This window comes from Pieris napi, chromosome 6, assembly GCF_905475465.1.
Source record: "Pieris napi chromosome 6, ilPieNapi1.2, whole genome shotgun sequence".
Taxonomy (NCBI): Eukaryota; Metazoa; Arthropoda; class Insecta; order Lepidoptera; family Pieridae; genus Pieris; species Pieris napi.
In genome coordinates, this window is record NC_062239.1 from 12,193,454 (window position 1) to 12,207,705 (window position 14,252).

The 14,252-nt window shown below is 34.5% G+C and overlaps 1 protein-coding gene across 2 annotated transcripts in view; it reads right to left on the reverse strand.

Annotated features, from left to right (window-relative positions):
- The window catches only part of LOC125050348 (dipeptidyl aminopeptidase-like protein 6), a 142,052-nt gene that overhangs the window by 112,923 nt on the left and 14,877 nt on the right, over positions 1 to 14,252 (reverse strand). For both annotated transcript variants that reach the window (XM_047650118.1, XM_047650117.1), the window contains exon 2: positions 8,026 to 8,115. In XM_047650118.1, the coding sequence (XP_047506074.1) occupies positions 8,026 to 8,055 (30 nt within the window). In that variant the 5' untranslated portion in view covers positions 8,056 to 8,115. The remainder of the gene's footprint in view (positions 1 to 8,025; positions 8,116 to 14,252) is intronic.

Here is a 14,252-nt window from a genome sequence, read left to right on the forward strand (position 1 = left end):
TGTTAACAGTTAGTACAATTTTATTTATTCGATTTGACATTATTAGTAGAAAATAAAACATGCAACGTGTTCTCAGATTTATTAAAGTTATCTACGTAATAGTAAATAAAAACCGTCTGTAAAAAATTTAGTAAAAAAAATCATGATGAAAATATATCACATCATAGAAAATATACGAAGGATAAACTACCTCTATGTAAACCCACAACAATTTAATCGCAGAGAGCTCGCAAGTGCGTTGCTGGCTTTTATGATTGAACTTGTTTGGAGATAGACAGGCGTACAAGAACTTGAAATGATTTTAATAAAACCACGAATTTAAAGTCAACAACTTATCACATTTCGAAATTTAAAAAAAAACCTTTGGCTTTTCCTATTTTTTTTTATAATTTTCTGATTCATTATTACCAGGAAAATCCTAGTACCATGAAATCATTGGCACTAATTGTTGAATTTTCAGTTTATTTTTCTGTTAATTACAACTGAACTAAATAGATAATTGCGGATCATGTTCATGCAGACAAAAGGAAATACAATGAAAATATTTGATCGCGTGGATTTTTAAATACTTATATTTGCTAAATTAAAAGGAAATTGTATATTTTATTAATGTTAGTAATGTCAACTAGATTATTAGAGTAATTTGAATTAATGAACTCGGCAAATCGTAATGATTTAACGTCTGTAAATGTCTGCACTTCAGGCATCTAAAGAAAAATAAGCGACTCTTTTAAAATCATCGCAAATTATTGAATACATAATAAAAACTAAACTAACTTACTAACTAATTAAACTAAATTTATTTTTAATTTAACACACCCTCACTCACTGCACTCATGTTTGCAAATGAAGAGATAATTTTGCGTACAAGAATTGTGTAAGAAATTATTGTACGTGCTGTTTACATCAATAATAGCTTTGAAAGGAAACTTTTCCCATTGATCAAGAATGTTACGTTGTGTTAGGCAAGAAAATGGCATCGTGGAAATGGGCCTTAAATCACGATGGTTTCCGTCACCGTACAAGCGAGTTTTTAATAGTAACTAAATACAGTAAATTCTTTACTAAACATAATTCATATTTACAATCAAGTATTTACAATTTTCTTACCATACAAAGTAATAATAAGAATTATTAAAAAGAAAATCAAAACAAATTTAAAAAGTTTGGTCCCTGTGGCAGTGTTCCTTTATCGCAGGCAGCATATCCTCGCTGTATTGCGATACTTATTCGTTGAGCCAGGAAAGTACCAGCTTTGGGGTCACCGGTACTATCTACATAAATAATTTTAAATACTACATTTTATATATAATAAAACCCCTAATATATCTAAGAGCTATCCAAGACAATATCCATATTCTCTAGTAAGTTAAACCAGTTTAACTTGAGCCCTCTCTTGCAAAGTTGATCACGTACGATGTCTATTGAAAGTGTGGTCTTTGCGACGTGTTTACGGAACAAGTGTTGTGTATTCTTGTCTTGTAAGATATCTTGAATTATGAAATTGCATTTGGGAAAATGTTTATTTAAAATATCCATAAAGAGAATATATATATATATATATATAACTTTTCAATTTGTAAACTCAAACTCAAAATAACTTTATTCATATAGGTAAACAAGTACACTTATGAACGTCAACAGAAAAGGAGTTAAAATGATTCCAAATTTACATTTACTACCAGTTCGCAAGTCAAGGGCGGGCAAGAAGATCTGGCAAGAAACTCTCCGCCACTCTTTTTAATCGCTAAATTTTGAGTCATACAAATTGTTTGAACTGGAGCAATTCAATCCCAAGGATTAGGATCATTTAAATATTCGTCAAATTTAATTTAATTTAGCTTCACTAAATTTACGTTTAACAAGAGCTTTGAATTTATTCAGTTCTCTAATTTTGCTTGGGAGTTTGATGTAAAAACGAAAACAATTTCCATATAAGGAGTGGTTTATCTTCTGGAGCCTGGTTGGTCGTACGCTTATTTAAGGAATTACAATGTATTTCTTCATTTATGTATCAGGACATAATGAGTCTATAAGGCTGATAAATTTAGTTGACGTTTCCGAGAATCATCAATGTATGTCATTGTAAAAGTAGGTGTAATTATTCATTCATACATTTAAAACTATTAAATACAATTAATTATAGGTTCAATATTTAAAATATATCGCTATTGGGACAAAAATTAAGTACCTAACTTAACGTTTAGGCTTCACGTTCCGATTAGACTATATAGATATAGATTTTCCTTTCTTTCTAAAACATTAAGAAACATGGTCTGTTTTTGTTAAATTTCGTGAAGAGTGAACTTACTTTAATGGCGGCTACATTATTGCTTTTTTAAGATAAGAGTGCATTTCTATTTTTGCCTATTTCTTGAGGCACGTCTTTTAAAGTATTCAAATTACCAAAAAAATATATATAATGCTTATATATTGTTTATAATAATATAAATGCTTTTAACTAACCACGACCCGACAGCCGTCTTAAATGATTTACTTACCCCGAAGACGTTCTCACGTAAGCCTCTTACGGTTTCATGACAACCTGGTACCACGAAAAGCAATTTGCGACATTTTGTGTGACATTTCGCACAATCCGGGCTCTCTCCCGCTTAGTTTAAAAAATACGTGAAATAAATAAAATTTGTTTTGTTATGTGTGAACATTTAAAGTGACCATAAATAACTACGCACTAGCACGATTACAAAATCTATCAATTCCATAAACTAGATTTACAGCAAAACAAAATTTAAAACAGTTAATTTTTTTTTTAATTTCTTAAATTAACCTTATTAGCTTAGAAGAGTTCGCTTAGAAGTCGTATAAGGTTTGTTTATTTGTTTTTTAAATAATGTATATGTAAGATTTGGGAATTAAGGACCTTCTGGGTACCATGTCTTAACCACTACGTCACACAGACGTTAATAATTCCATTAGGCGTGCAAAAACGGTGCCGTACTCCTATTTCCGCGAGCTGTGTTGAGATTTGCATTTTAATCAAACTAAACTGGAATTTAGTATTTCATCCTATGAGGCTTGAAGCTGAAAGGCATAGATAGCTATGTAGAACTATTTATCAACTTAAATTCGATTAAATTTTCAATAGGTCTTCATAATAATGACCGAAGTGTGGGGACTAAAGCATCCGAAAATAGACGGGAGACAAGTCGGTAAAACAATTGTTTAGAATGCCATGAACAAAAAGAGATACCAGAGAGTGACTGCCGACCTATACTCATCCACACTTTAGAGAAAGAGTATCTTGCCTAAATAATCTCCAGACTTTTTGAAGTAAAACTTCTTTATGCGCATGACGGTATTTTTTTACGGATGACACACAATAATAATAATATTAGCGTCACGAAGATGTGCAGCGTTTTTGTCGAAGAAAATTGAGAGAGCGATTGAGACCGATTGAGAGATAGTGAGAAGGGCAAAATACTTATTATTTAAGGTGATAAGGTGGGAGCTTGTAGTTTATTGTTTATCAGAATGCCAAATCATAAAATGACTGCTTCACGACTAATTTGAGAGCGACCGCCGATGCGAAAACCGCTGTGTGAGTTCGAAAAGTGAGTTACAGAATCGCAAGGCTGTACTACAGTGAGCTGTGGAAGATACGCCTGTCCAAATGAACCAAAATATCTATTAATAAATAAATAAAAATATATTTTAGTACATAATTCATTGAAAGCTTTTCCTTATATTTTCAATGATAAACTGATGGAAAAACTGTAAGCACCAGGAAAATTGGGGTTAAACTAATAAAACCTTTATTTGTCAAAATCGCATTTCAAAGAATAAGGTTCAAAGGATTGTTTCGAAATGTTGAGATCAAAGTTTGAGTTGTTTGACCAGTTCGCTTTGTAGGAAGGAATTTTCAAATAAATTATTCATAAACTTACATGTATTTAATTTATCTTTTGAAACAGATATAATTTAGTTACGTCTTTTTGGTTACGGGCTGATGACTTCATATCTGTTTCTTCTTGTAGGCTAATGTGATTAAAGGCAAGTTCTCCCTCTCTTTCCATCTTGTTGTTAGGTATATTTAACCGTCCTGTTTTTGTCAATAGCAAATTGTAGTTACGCTACAATTTTGAATTGGAGGTGGTGAAGAGAACACGTAGTGTCACATATAACAAGAATATAAATCAAACCATACCTACCTAATGTAAAATACTCAAAACGTAGAGAGTTCAATTCTTAAAAGGTCGGCAACGCACTTGCGAGCCTTCTGGCATTGTAACAGCAGATGAGATTCTTGGCCGTTTGTTGTAAAAAAAGTTTTCTAATTTAAATTTTGTAATTCAATCGCTTTTTATGTTCAATTTGAATTAAATGTAATTTTAATTTTAAACTTTATGTAAAATAATTCTTAGTATTTTTTATTCAAATTTTTATTTTTAATTTACAGAACTTTTACACGGCTAGTGTCTAATCTAATATGCCATTTAAATAGACACAGATAATATTATCTCTTAACATCAGGTGAGCGTCCTGCCATTTTGCCTCCTGTTACATAAAAAAACAAAATATTTGTCTCTAGTTATTATTAAACTGTATACGAATGCATGGAAGCGGAAAACACGTGTACTGCTGACCCATAATTGCCGTTAATACCCAGTTATATTACGAAACTGTGTAAATATAAGTAAACGATCACAAAGAAACTTTGAGCTCTATTTCCTTTCTATTTTCGTCAGATGTAGTATCACTGCTAGCGATGTTTTTTATATTCATTTTATTATCTAGCTAGCCACATAATTATTCTATCTTTATAGTTCCTAGTAATACAATGGAACTACACAATAATACCTATAATTCTACAATTTAAAATACACTTCAAAATATATATATATAACAGGGAAAGGTCGGATTATCAGCAATGTTCTGATCCAGTCAATTGATGGGCGTGTTGTTTCCACGAGAATGTAAGTACGTGCTCCTATTTCACCATGCCTACTGCTGATAGAGGATAACAAATGTTTGTTTTAAATTTTTTAAATTATTAATTACTTAAGGTGTCATGAGGAACTTTTATTTTATTTTAATTATTTTTTTATTTCTGATTAGCAGACTTTAAACATGACGCATAACACTATTTTTTTAACGTTGTTATCGAAAACATTCAATCGCTATCACTCACACCACAAATACAAAAACGCTGTTATCCGATAACTAATTGGCTCAGTCGACAGTCGGAACAATTAATAGTGTTCTTATAACTACTCTTTCACTTTACTTTGCCCATTAATCTTTACGTCCATAAAATTCAGAGAGACATTGGAGATTCAATGCTCATATCTACATTAAACAACCTTAGGTACAACCCAATATTATATACAGGGTGGCCAAAAAGTCGTGGATCAAACGAAAATAGGGGATAGATGAGGTCATCAGCGGCAAAAAATTGTTCTACGGGAGGTCTCTAAGGTCAACCCCTGCAGAGTTATGATTTATTTTGGTTTTTATATGAAAATTGACTTTTTTACTAATTCTTCTTAAAATTCGAAAATTTCTACATCCTATATCTTTCTCATAATATTCACTAGATTGGTACCGAAAAGTTCTTGCGTTAGACATACTATTTATAGTTGTTTATTGAGTGTATTCAAGATAATATTAAGTGATACGATATAACATTTTTTCAAAACATAAATTTTTCTTTACTTTGGACCCCACTGTGAAAAAAAATTACTTCACCGAAAAGTGTCCCTGTACTACAAGTTTTGGCGCATTTAATAAGGATTCTGAAAAGGTATTACACGTGGCCATGAGTCGCTCTAATATCTGACCTTAGAGACCTCCCGTAGAACAATTTTTTGCCGCTGATGACGTCATCTATCCCCTATTTGCGTTTGATCCACGACTTTTTGGCCACCCTGTATAGTAAGTTAAAAAATCTCAAGAGATGCGTAGGAGTGGATAAAGGGTTTCAGATAAGCACGGCGTGCGGTGTGGTCGGGCTCGATACCACCAGTTATGGGGTTTCCAAATAAATCCCGACAAGAGCATCGCAGTTCGATTAAAAAGTGTGGCGGAGAGTTTATTGCCAGTTCTTCTCTTCCGTTCTACGTTCGATTTAAAATTCGATACGAGCTATTTGAGAACTGGCAGTAAATGTAAAATTAGAAGCAAAATGTATATATCTTGTTTGACGTTGCAAAGTGTACATTGTGCATTGACCTTTCTCTATGCTAGAGGCCAACCCGGTGCTATCGCTCAATCTCGGGAAAAATTCCGCTTCAAAAAAGAGGTAACCCTATACTGGCAAGCCATAAAAGGCAAGTGACAAAAGTCAGTTCTCGATACTGAGAGTACTTCCGCAAAAAGACCTCGTTAGTTCTCTCTCGCCTCCAGTCCTCCTGAATAAAAGAAGTCAGATGTCCTTTAAATACAAGGTGACACTGGCAAAACTAGAATAGGGTAAAAAACCGCCTTCACCGGAAAAGGCCTTCCTACTTCGCAGACTCTTGTGAGCTTCCGTCCTGCCCTTCAGGCGATTGACCACCGCGCGACGGCCCAAGCCGAGGTCCGAGTCTCGCAGGAAATGCCTTTGCGCTTGTCGCGGGAAAATGCCCATCGTCGAAACAGCCCGAGCTGAACTGTAAAGGCCATTAAGGCCAACAGCGAGATTCTATTTCATAAAGAATAAAAATGGTTGGGATCATTTCTTCATCGCTGGCATCAGATACAAACGTTAATTATAATTATTATTGTATTGTTATTTAAAAATTTAAAAGTGTCTAAAGCCACGAAATAAAAAGTTGTGAATACTAATCATTTCTACGTTTATTTTTATTTCAATTCAGAATTAGATAACATAAAATTGTTAGAATGCATAGTTAAAAAACAGCGTACAGCATATAAAATCAACGAAAACCCCGCAAAAGCTTTTGGCAATTAAAATCGTATTTTCCAAAACAAAAAACTGCAACATGTGCCGATTTCCAAACCGAAACAATTTTTATTCTCACAATTTTATTGTAGATCGTCTGCATATGAAAATGTTTCGTCTATTTCTCGTTATATATTTATTATATATATAAAAAGAGCAGTGTTGATCTAGTGGCTTCAGCGTGCGGTTAGTAGTCAGCTACATCCCTGAGGTTGTAGATTCGATCCCCGGCTGTGCACCAATGGACTTCTTTCTATGTGCGCATTTAACATTCGCTCGAACGGTGAAGGAAAACATCGTGAGGAAACCGGCTTGCTCGACAGCGTGTGTCAGGCACAGGAGGCTGATCACCTACTTGCCTATTAGATTAAAAAATGATCATGAAACAGATACAGAAATGTGAGGCCCAGACCTAAAAACGGTTGCAGCACCATTGATTTATTTTTTTATAAAAAGGTTTATCACCCCCGTGACATAACAATGTACTTAACCATGTAACGGGTTCTATTTCTGGAGAAATGTGTTTATAGTTCTGAGATTTCTCTATCTATAAGCGGACCTACACAATTAATTTTTTGGATCAAACTTCACGATGTTAATTAGTATCAATTCAAAATTTCATCAACATCACCATGATGGCTGGAAGTTTTCCACAGTCCGTTTCACAAAAAACTTTATTTTTCGAAATAGCGAACTGTGGAATCGACTCCCCGTGGGGGTCTTCCCTGAGATATACGACCTCCAACTATTCAAGATATTTTTGTATTACAAAAAAGAGCAATACGCGCAATATATAAATTAAAACCGCGTGCCTCACTAAGAGAATTATTTAAAGAGATCAGTATTTTAACATTTGCCTCCCAATGAAAATATTATGTACGTGTAAAAAAACATAAATACATTTCTAAAGCGCAGTGACACAATTAAAACACAAGAAGTAGGAATCAATCAAGGAAGAAGGACTTGCTTTTCCAGCTTTCAGACTTCATAAAACTGCCTAGCGATTCTGTAACTGTAATGTATTACAATAAAGCGAGGAAGCTCTAAGCAAACTTGTTGAATTCATTTTAGTGTTGTATTTATTTTTAATTATTACCATAGTAAAGCATTTGGACATTACTTACCTCGTCATCGAAGGCGACGTTGTCCGCCATTGTTCTCTGTTTAGTCAAACGATAACAGCTCCAATGGTGTTGTTATGTGCGTTGGACATTCTATAACAAAATTTTTAGATAAGAATGATATTCACAAATCATAATATAGTTTATTCATGTAGTGTCAACCAGGCACCTCTCACTCGAATTTTGACATATTCGATAATGGGCCGAACAATTTTAAAATAAGCATTGTGTTATCTGATCCTAATCCGCTATTTTGCTAGTAATATTTTTATTGTAGTTTGATTATTGGAACGAAGTTCCTTATCGCGCGTTGTGAAAGGGGGCTAGACGGAAAAAAATCTTACCACGACACTTTTTTGCTATTTGCTATTGTAATACACCGGTTCTCGTCCGATGACCGAAGTTAAGCAACGTCGGGCGAGGTACTTGGATGGGTGACCGCCTGAGAACACCTCGTGATGTTGCCTTTTTTTTGTAGGGATAAGAAATGAAAATTATTTTTGGAATCACTTAACTAAATTAGCCTTGTTGGAACGAAGTTATCGAGCGTTGCGAAAGGGGGCTAGACGGAATAAATTAAGACCAAAAGTTGTAACGACACTTTTGCTATAGTTGTTATATTTTACATTTTCAATTTAGCTATCGAATACACCGGTTCTCGTCGAAGTTAAGCAACGTCGGGCGAGGTCAGTACTTGGATGGGTGACCGCCTGGGAACACCTCGTGATGTTGGCTTTTTTTTTTCGTCGTAAGATTGGTGTCGAGAAAATCTATTATACTGTTATGATACCAATTAACATATAAATTAATCGAAAGGAATTTCGTTCCATCCGGGTATCCCTTGACACCTCTAAAGTTTTTTTTTTTACTTATTTGTAACATTTATATTTACCATAATTTTTCTAAAATATATGACAACAATTTAATAGAACAAATAAAAAGGGCAGCTTCACCCGATGTTAAGCGATACCGCACCGCCCATGGACACTCTAAATGCCAGAAGGCTTTCTTGTGCATTGCCGGCCTTTTAAGAATTGGTACGCTATTTTCTTGAAGGACCCTAAGTCGAATTGGTTCGGAAAAACTTCAGTAGGCAGCTGGTTCGCAAGTAGTGGTGCGCGGCAAAAACTGCCTTTAAAAACGCTCAGTTGTGGAACGACGCACGTCGAGGTGAAGCGGGTGGAATTTCAGATAGCGTGTATACACATACTGTAGATAAAGGATAATATTATACCTATGTAGTAAACTATAATAAAGAAATACAATTATGATCATCACTAATTGATTTACATTTAATCGATTAGACAATAGAATTTATTTTTTTTAGCCGATTTATAGTTTTTAAGACATTAACTGAAAGAGTCATTCGTAAATGTTTATTGATAATAATCTAAAGGATTTTAGATGCAAGTAAAGGATCCGATACCTTTATAAATTGTATATACGTGGTGTACTTATACATATTATGACGATTACAACTCTTTCAACTTTTTGAATCGTTATATGTCAAAAACGGTGGCTCTTAGGAAAAAAGTATTTAGACATTTTTTATAGATAATTATCTGATCTACAATTTTTGTCTAAACAAATTTTATGATAACTTACCATTTTGCTGAAAATCGCGAAAAACCCATTTTTGTGATCTTTGACCCGGAGTAAATTTTTTTGCACGTGCCGGATCGATGAGGACTTTTCACATTTCCTTTATAATAGTGTATTGAGCAATCCTACCAATATTCAGCCAAGTGCGAATTATTGTAACCTTGGATGTCTAAATTGACCGGACTATTGGTGATCTGAGGAAGTTATAGATAGATAAATAGTTTTCGTATGTAATTTCGATAAAGTTCATTTATACCTAGCGCTGATGTCATATTTAGATCACGCGGTACAAACTGCTGTCTAGAAGAAACTGCTTTTAACAGTAAGATCCATTTACATTGTTATCGTTTATTTAAATAAATAAAAATGTCTTCATTCATTTTAAGTACATACGCATTACAATGTGTAAGATTTAGGAACCCTTTTAAGTAAGAAATATGTGTGTCAGGGTTCCCAGCTCTTCCATAACAAACTAAAATATAAATTCCTTAAAATATATTTATATATAATCTAATTACATCTTTATTTAATTTACTTTTCAACTGTTATCAACACGCCTGAGTGCATGAGTGAGTGTGTAGGTGTAAATGTGTAAGTGAGTGAGTGAGTCAGTGAATAAATTTAATCTAATTTTTGTTCTGTTTTGTGTTATTGTCGTATAAAGAAAGTTTTATTGTTATTATTATGTTTGGTCATTACTTTTAGCAGAGCAGTGTTGGCCTAGTGGCTTCAGTTCATCCCTGAGGTCGTAGGTTCAATCCCCAGCTGTTGACAGGCTTTTTGTCTTTGTGCGCATTTAATATTCGATCGAACGGTGAAGGAAAACTTCGTGAGGAAATCAGCTTGCCTTACCCAAAAAGTCGACGGAAAGAAGGGTGATCACCTACTTGTTAGACAAATGATCATGAAACAGATAAATAAATCTGAGGCCCAGACTTAAAAATGTTGTAGCGCCACTGATTTTCTTTTTTAACTTTTTATTTTTAATTTTTTAGCTAACGATTGAATAAATCAATCAATTATTATTACAAAAACACGTCATTAAAGTTTAGCTCACTATCGCTATATCGAGTTATAGTCTGGCACTTTCTCTCGCCCCGGCAGCTCAGCAGCAGCCGCTCAGGCATTTCAATACGACCTCCAATTAAATTATGACAAAGGGTTCTTAACTCAAAGTAATTCATTTTCACCCATACAAAAGTTCTTTACTTTAATTACCCGCATTATACGAACTTAAAATCTACGTTTTAATTAAAACGTCAGTTGTGGTTTTATGATTAATGGTTCACAGTATCCGTTTAAACACGTAAAGCTGGCAAGCTATCACAAAATATTAATTGAGAAATAAATACGTTTTGACTAGTTTACAACCCTTGGTGGCAACTATTGCTGATTGATCAGGTTTCCTGTGCTTCACGCTGTTTTTTTTGGTCTAATACAAGTCCAGAAGCATGTGTAGTGTTCGCTAGAAGAGCAATACGGCATATCTCAATTGATTACTTACGCGTCGATGATAAAAAGCAGAATAAGGAATACTTGGAATATATTGGACGACGTTCAAATCGCGTTCATTTGGAAGGAAAGGCTAAACTAGCAAGAAGCTTGGTGTGCAAGGCAAGATGGTACTTCACACCCGTTCATCGCTTGCAACTGTATAAAGCGCAAATTTGGCCCCACGTTGAAAACTGTTCTCAACTCTGGGCGGGAGCTCTCCAGTACCAGCTCCTTCCACTTGACCTTATTCAAGGAAGAGCCATTCGAATCGTCAACAACCAGTCCCTTTCTAAGCGACTTCCCTTCCAAGTCACTTGGCGTTGCGTAGATGGCGTGCGACGCGTCTCTCTGCATCTTCTACCGCATTTACCACGCAAAGTGTTCAGATGAATTGTTCGGATTAATACCTGCAGCTGAGTTTAATCATCGGACGTTGAGGCATAATACAAAATTCCACCTCGAAGTCCATCGTTCCACAACTGAGCGCTTTTTAACCTATTCGATTTAGGGTCCTTCAAGAAAAGAGCGTACCAATTCTCTGAAGGACGCTAAGTCGAATTGGTTCGGAAATACTTCACTGGGCAGCTGGTTCTACATAGTGGTGGCGCGGCAGAAATTGCCTTAAGAAACGCTCAGTTGTAGAACGACGGACGTCGAGGTGATACGGATGGTATTTTGTATTCTGCCTTGACGTCCGATGATGAAACTCAGCTGCAGGTATTAGTCCGAACAACTCCTCTGAAATCGGACTGATTTAATGAATAATGCGGTAGGTAAGACAGCGATTTCTCGATTTATTTCGAGGTGTCGTGATGATATTCAGAAATAAAAGAAAATAAATCTTTCTTCATAAATATTTTGATCGTGTAATTTTGCTGGCTGTTATGGCACGCAGATATAATAAATCAAAAATTATTTTTATCGCGCCGGTGGGTTGTTTCATAAAAATGGTCTTTTGTTTCTAAATATTAGATACGAGATTCTTAAAATATTGAAATAGTGTTTGTGAGTTACTTTCTTTTATTATTTCGATAGATTATTATATTTTAATAAGATTTCGTTTGTGCCCAAATATTTTTTTAATAAATAAATAAATATTTCGTGTGGTATATACGCAATAAGTGGTTCACTAGCTTAAGAAATCCTTACAAGTTAGAAATTTATTAGTCTGATTCATAAACTATAAACCTAAATTAACTGGTAAACCATTTTTTCTTACACTTTTGCGTCGTGCGTGAAAATATACTAATTAAATGAGGTATACTACGATTTTAAAGTTTTTTTTTTATAGTAGTGGCTTATCCCAGCTTTCGTACGGTAGTATTAATTTTGAAAATATAGCCTATTTATATAGGGTTAATCGTTGGAATGATGGTATGTCGTTGATCCCTTGGAAAATGGGACGGGCTTCAGTATGGGATGCTACTTGTGTGGACACGTTTGCCCCGTATCACCTCCTTCGGACAAGCAAAAAACGTAAGAGTATAAAAAATATAAGAGTCTTTCCTCCAATTTTGTTCCTTTTGTAGTAGAGACTCTTGAGCCGTGGGGTTCAAGTGGACAGGCGCTTATTAAAGATTTAAGTTGGCGCCTAGTAGATAGTACCGGTGACCCGAGCTGGTGTTTCCTCGCTCAACGAATAAGTATCGCAATACAGCGAGGAAATGCTGCCAGCGTTAAAGGTTCACTGCCACAGGGACCAAACTTTTTAAATTTGTTTAGATTTTCTTTTTAATAATTTTTATTATTACGTTTTTGGTTAAGAAAATTGTAAATACAAATTATAGTATTATGTTCATAAGTATAATATAACATGTGTAAATTATGTATATAAGTATGTAGTATTGTAGTTTGTGTAGTTTATTCGTTATAAATATAAAAAGTTCTCCCTTTGTTATATATAATGAACATAAAGCTGGCTAAACCCTTGATCTTGGCTGACACACGCTGTTGACTTTTGGGTCGGCTTGCCTCAGGATTTTTTTCACCGTACGAGTGAGTGTTAAATGTACTAATAGGCAGAAAAGTCTGGTGTACAGCTGGCGTTCGAACGTACGACCTGAGAGATGACCAACACTGTTCAATACAGACAAAACAGATATTAAATACACAAGCATTTTTACATATAACAAAAGACAATTGAAAACAAACAATATTTGAAATTGGAAAGTGTATATTTGAATTTGCATTCGAAATATGAATGAATAAGGCTTTGACTTCCGGTTTAGATTATGCGAACTATTCGGTTGAACCTTATCACAACTTGGCAGACTACAGCCTAAGCTAAGGAAATTCAAACAATATATTTGTGCTTCCGTATTCCATTTTCCTATATTCTACAATAATATTTTTTACTAGCTGGTGCCCGCGACTTCGTCTGCGTCAGGATTAAAATAATATTTGTACAAATGATGTAGCGTGAAACACATATTTTATCTACTTTAAATACCAGAAGCGATACTTTATCACTACCAAATGTGGTACGTACAACGGACCAATTAGGAGTCTAATTGCGGAGAAAGGAGTCCTACTACCCTAACCCTAACCCTACTACCAAATGTACATTTGAAATAAATTATCAATTTTTATTGTAGTTAAGGTTTACTACTTTGAATATAATGGCTTACACAAAAGATATAGGTATAAGCTGTGGCGGGCTTTTTTGTAGGACTATTAATTAAGATAAACATTTCCATCATACATTACATATGTGTAACTCTAGCGGTTTTGGCAGCTCACACCAGAATAGCTCGCAGATGGTAGATTTGTTCCTACTTACTTGATATTTTGGACAATTCATACAATATCTTTATAAATTGAAGCCTATGCGTTATTCTGATAAATAACCTATATTATTAAAGTTTCATTGAAACCCATTAAGTAGTTTTTACGTGAAAGAGTAACGAACATCCATCCATTAGAATTAGCCTATAAGTAAGTGTTTTTTACAGATCAGGGGGAAACTGGCAAGAGGCTCATCTGATGTTAAGTGATACCGCCGCCCATGGACACTCAATGCCAGAGGGCTCACTAGCGCTTTGCCGGCCTTTTAAGAATTGGTACGCTTTTTTTATGTTATAAACATTTTAGTTTAATTATTGTAGTTTATTAAAAGATACAATCAAAAACATACA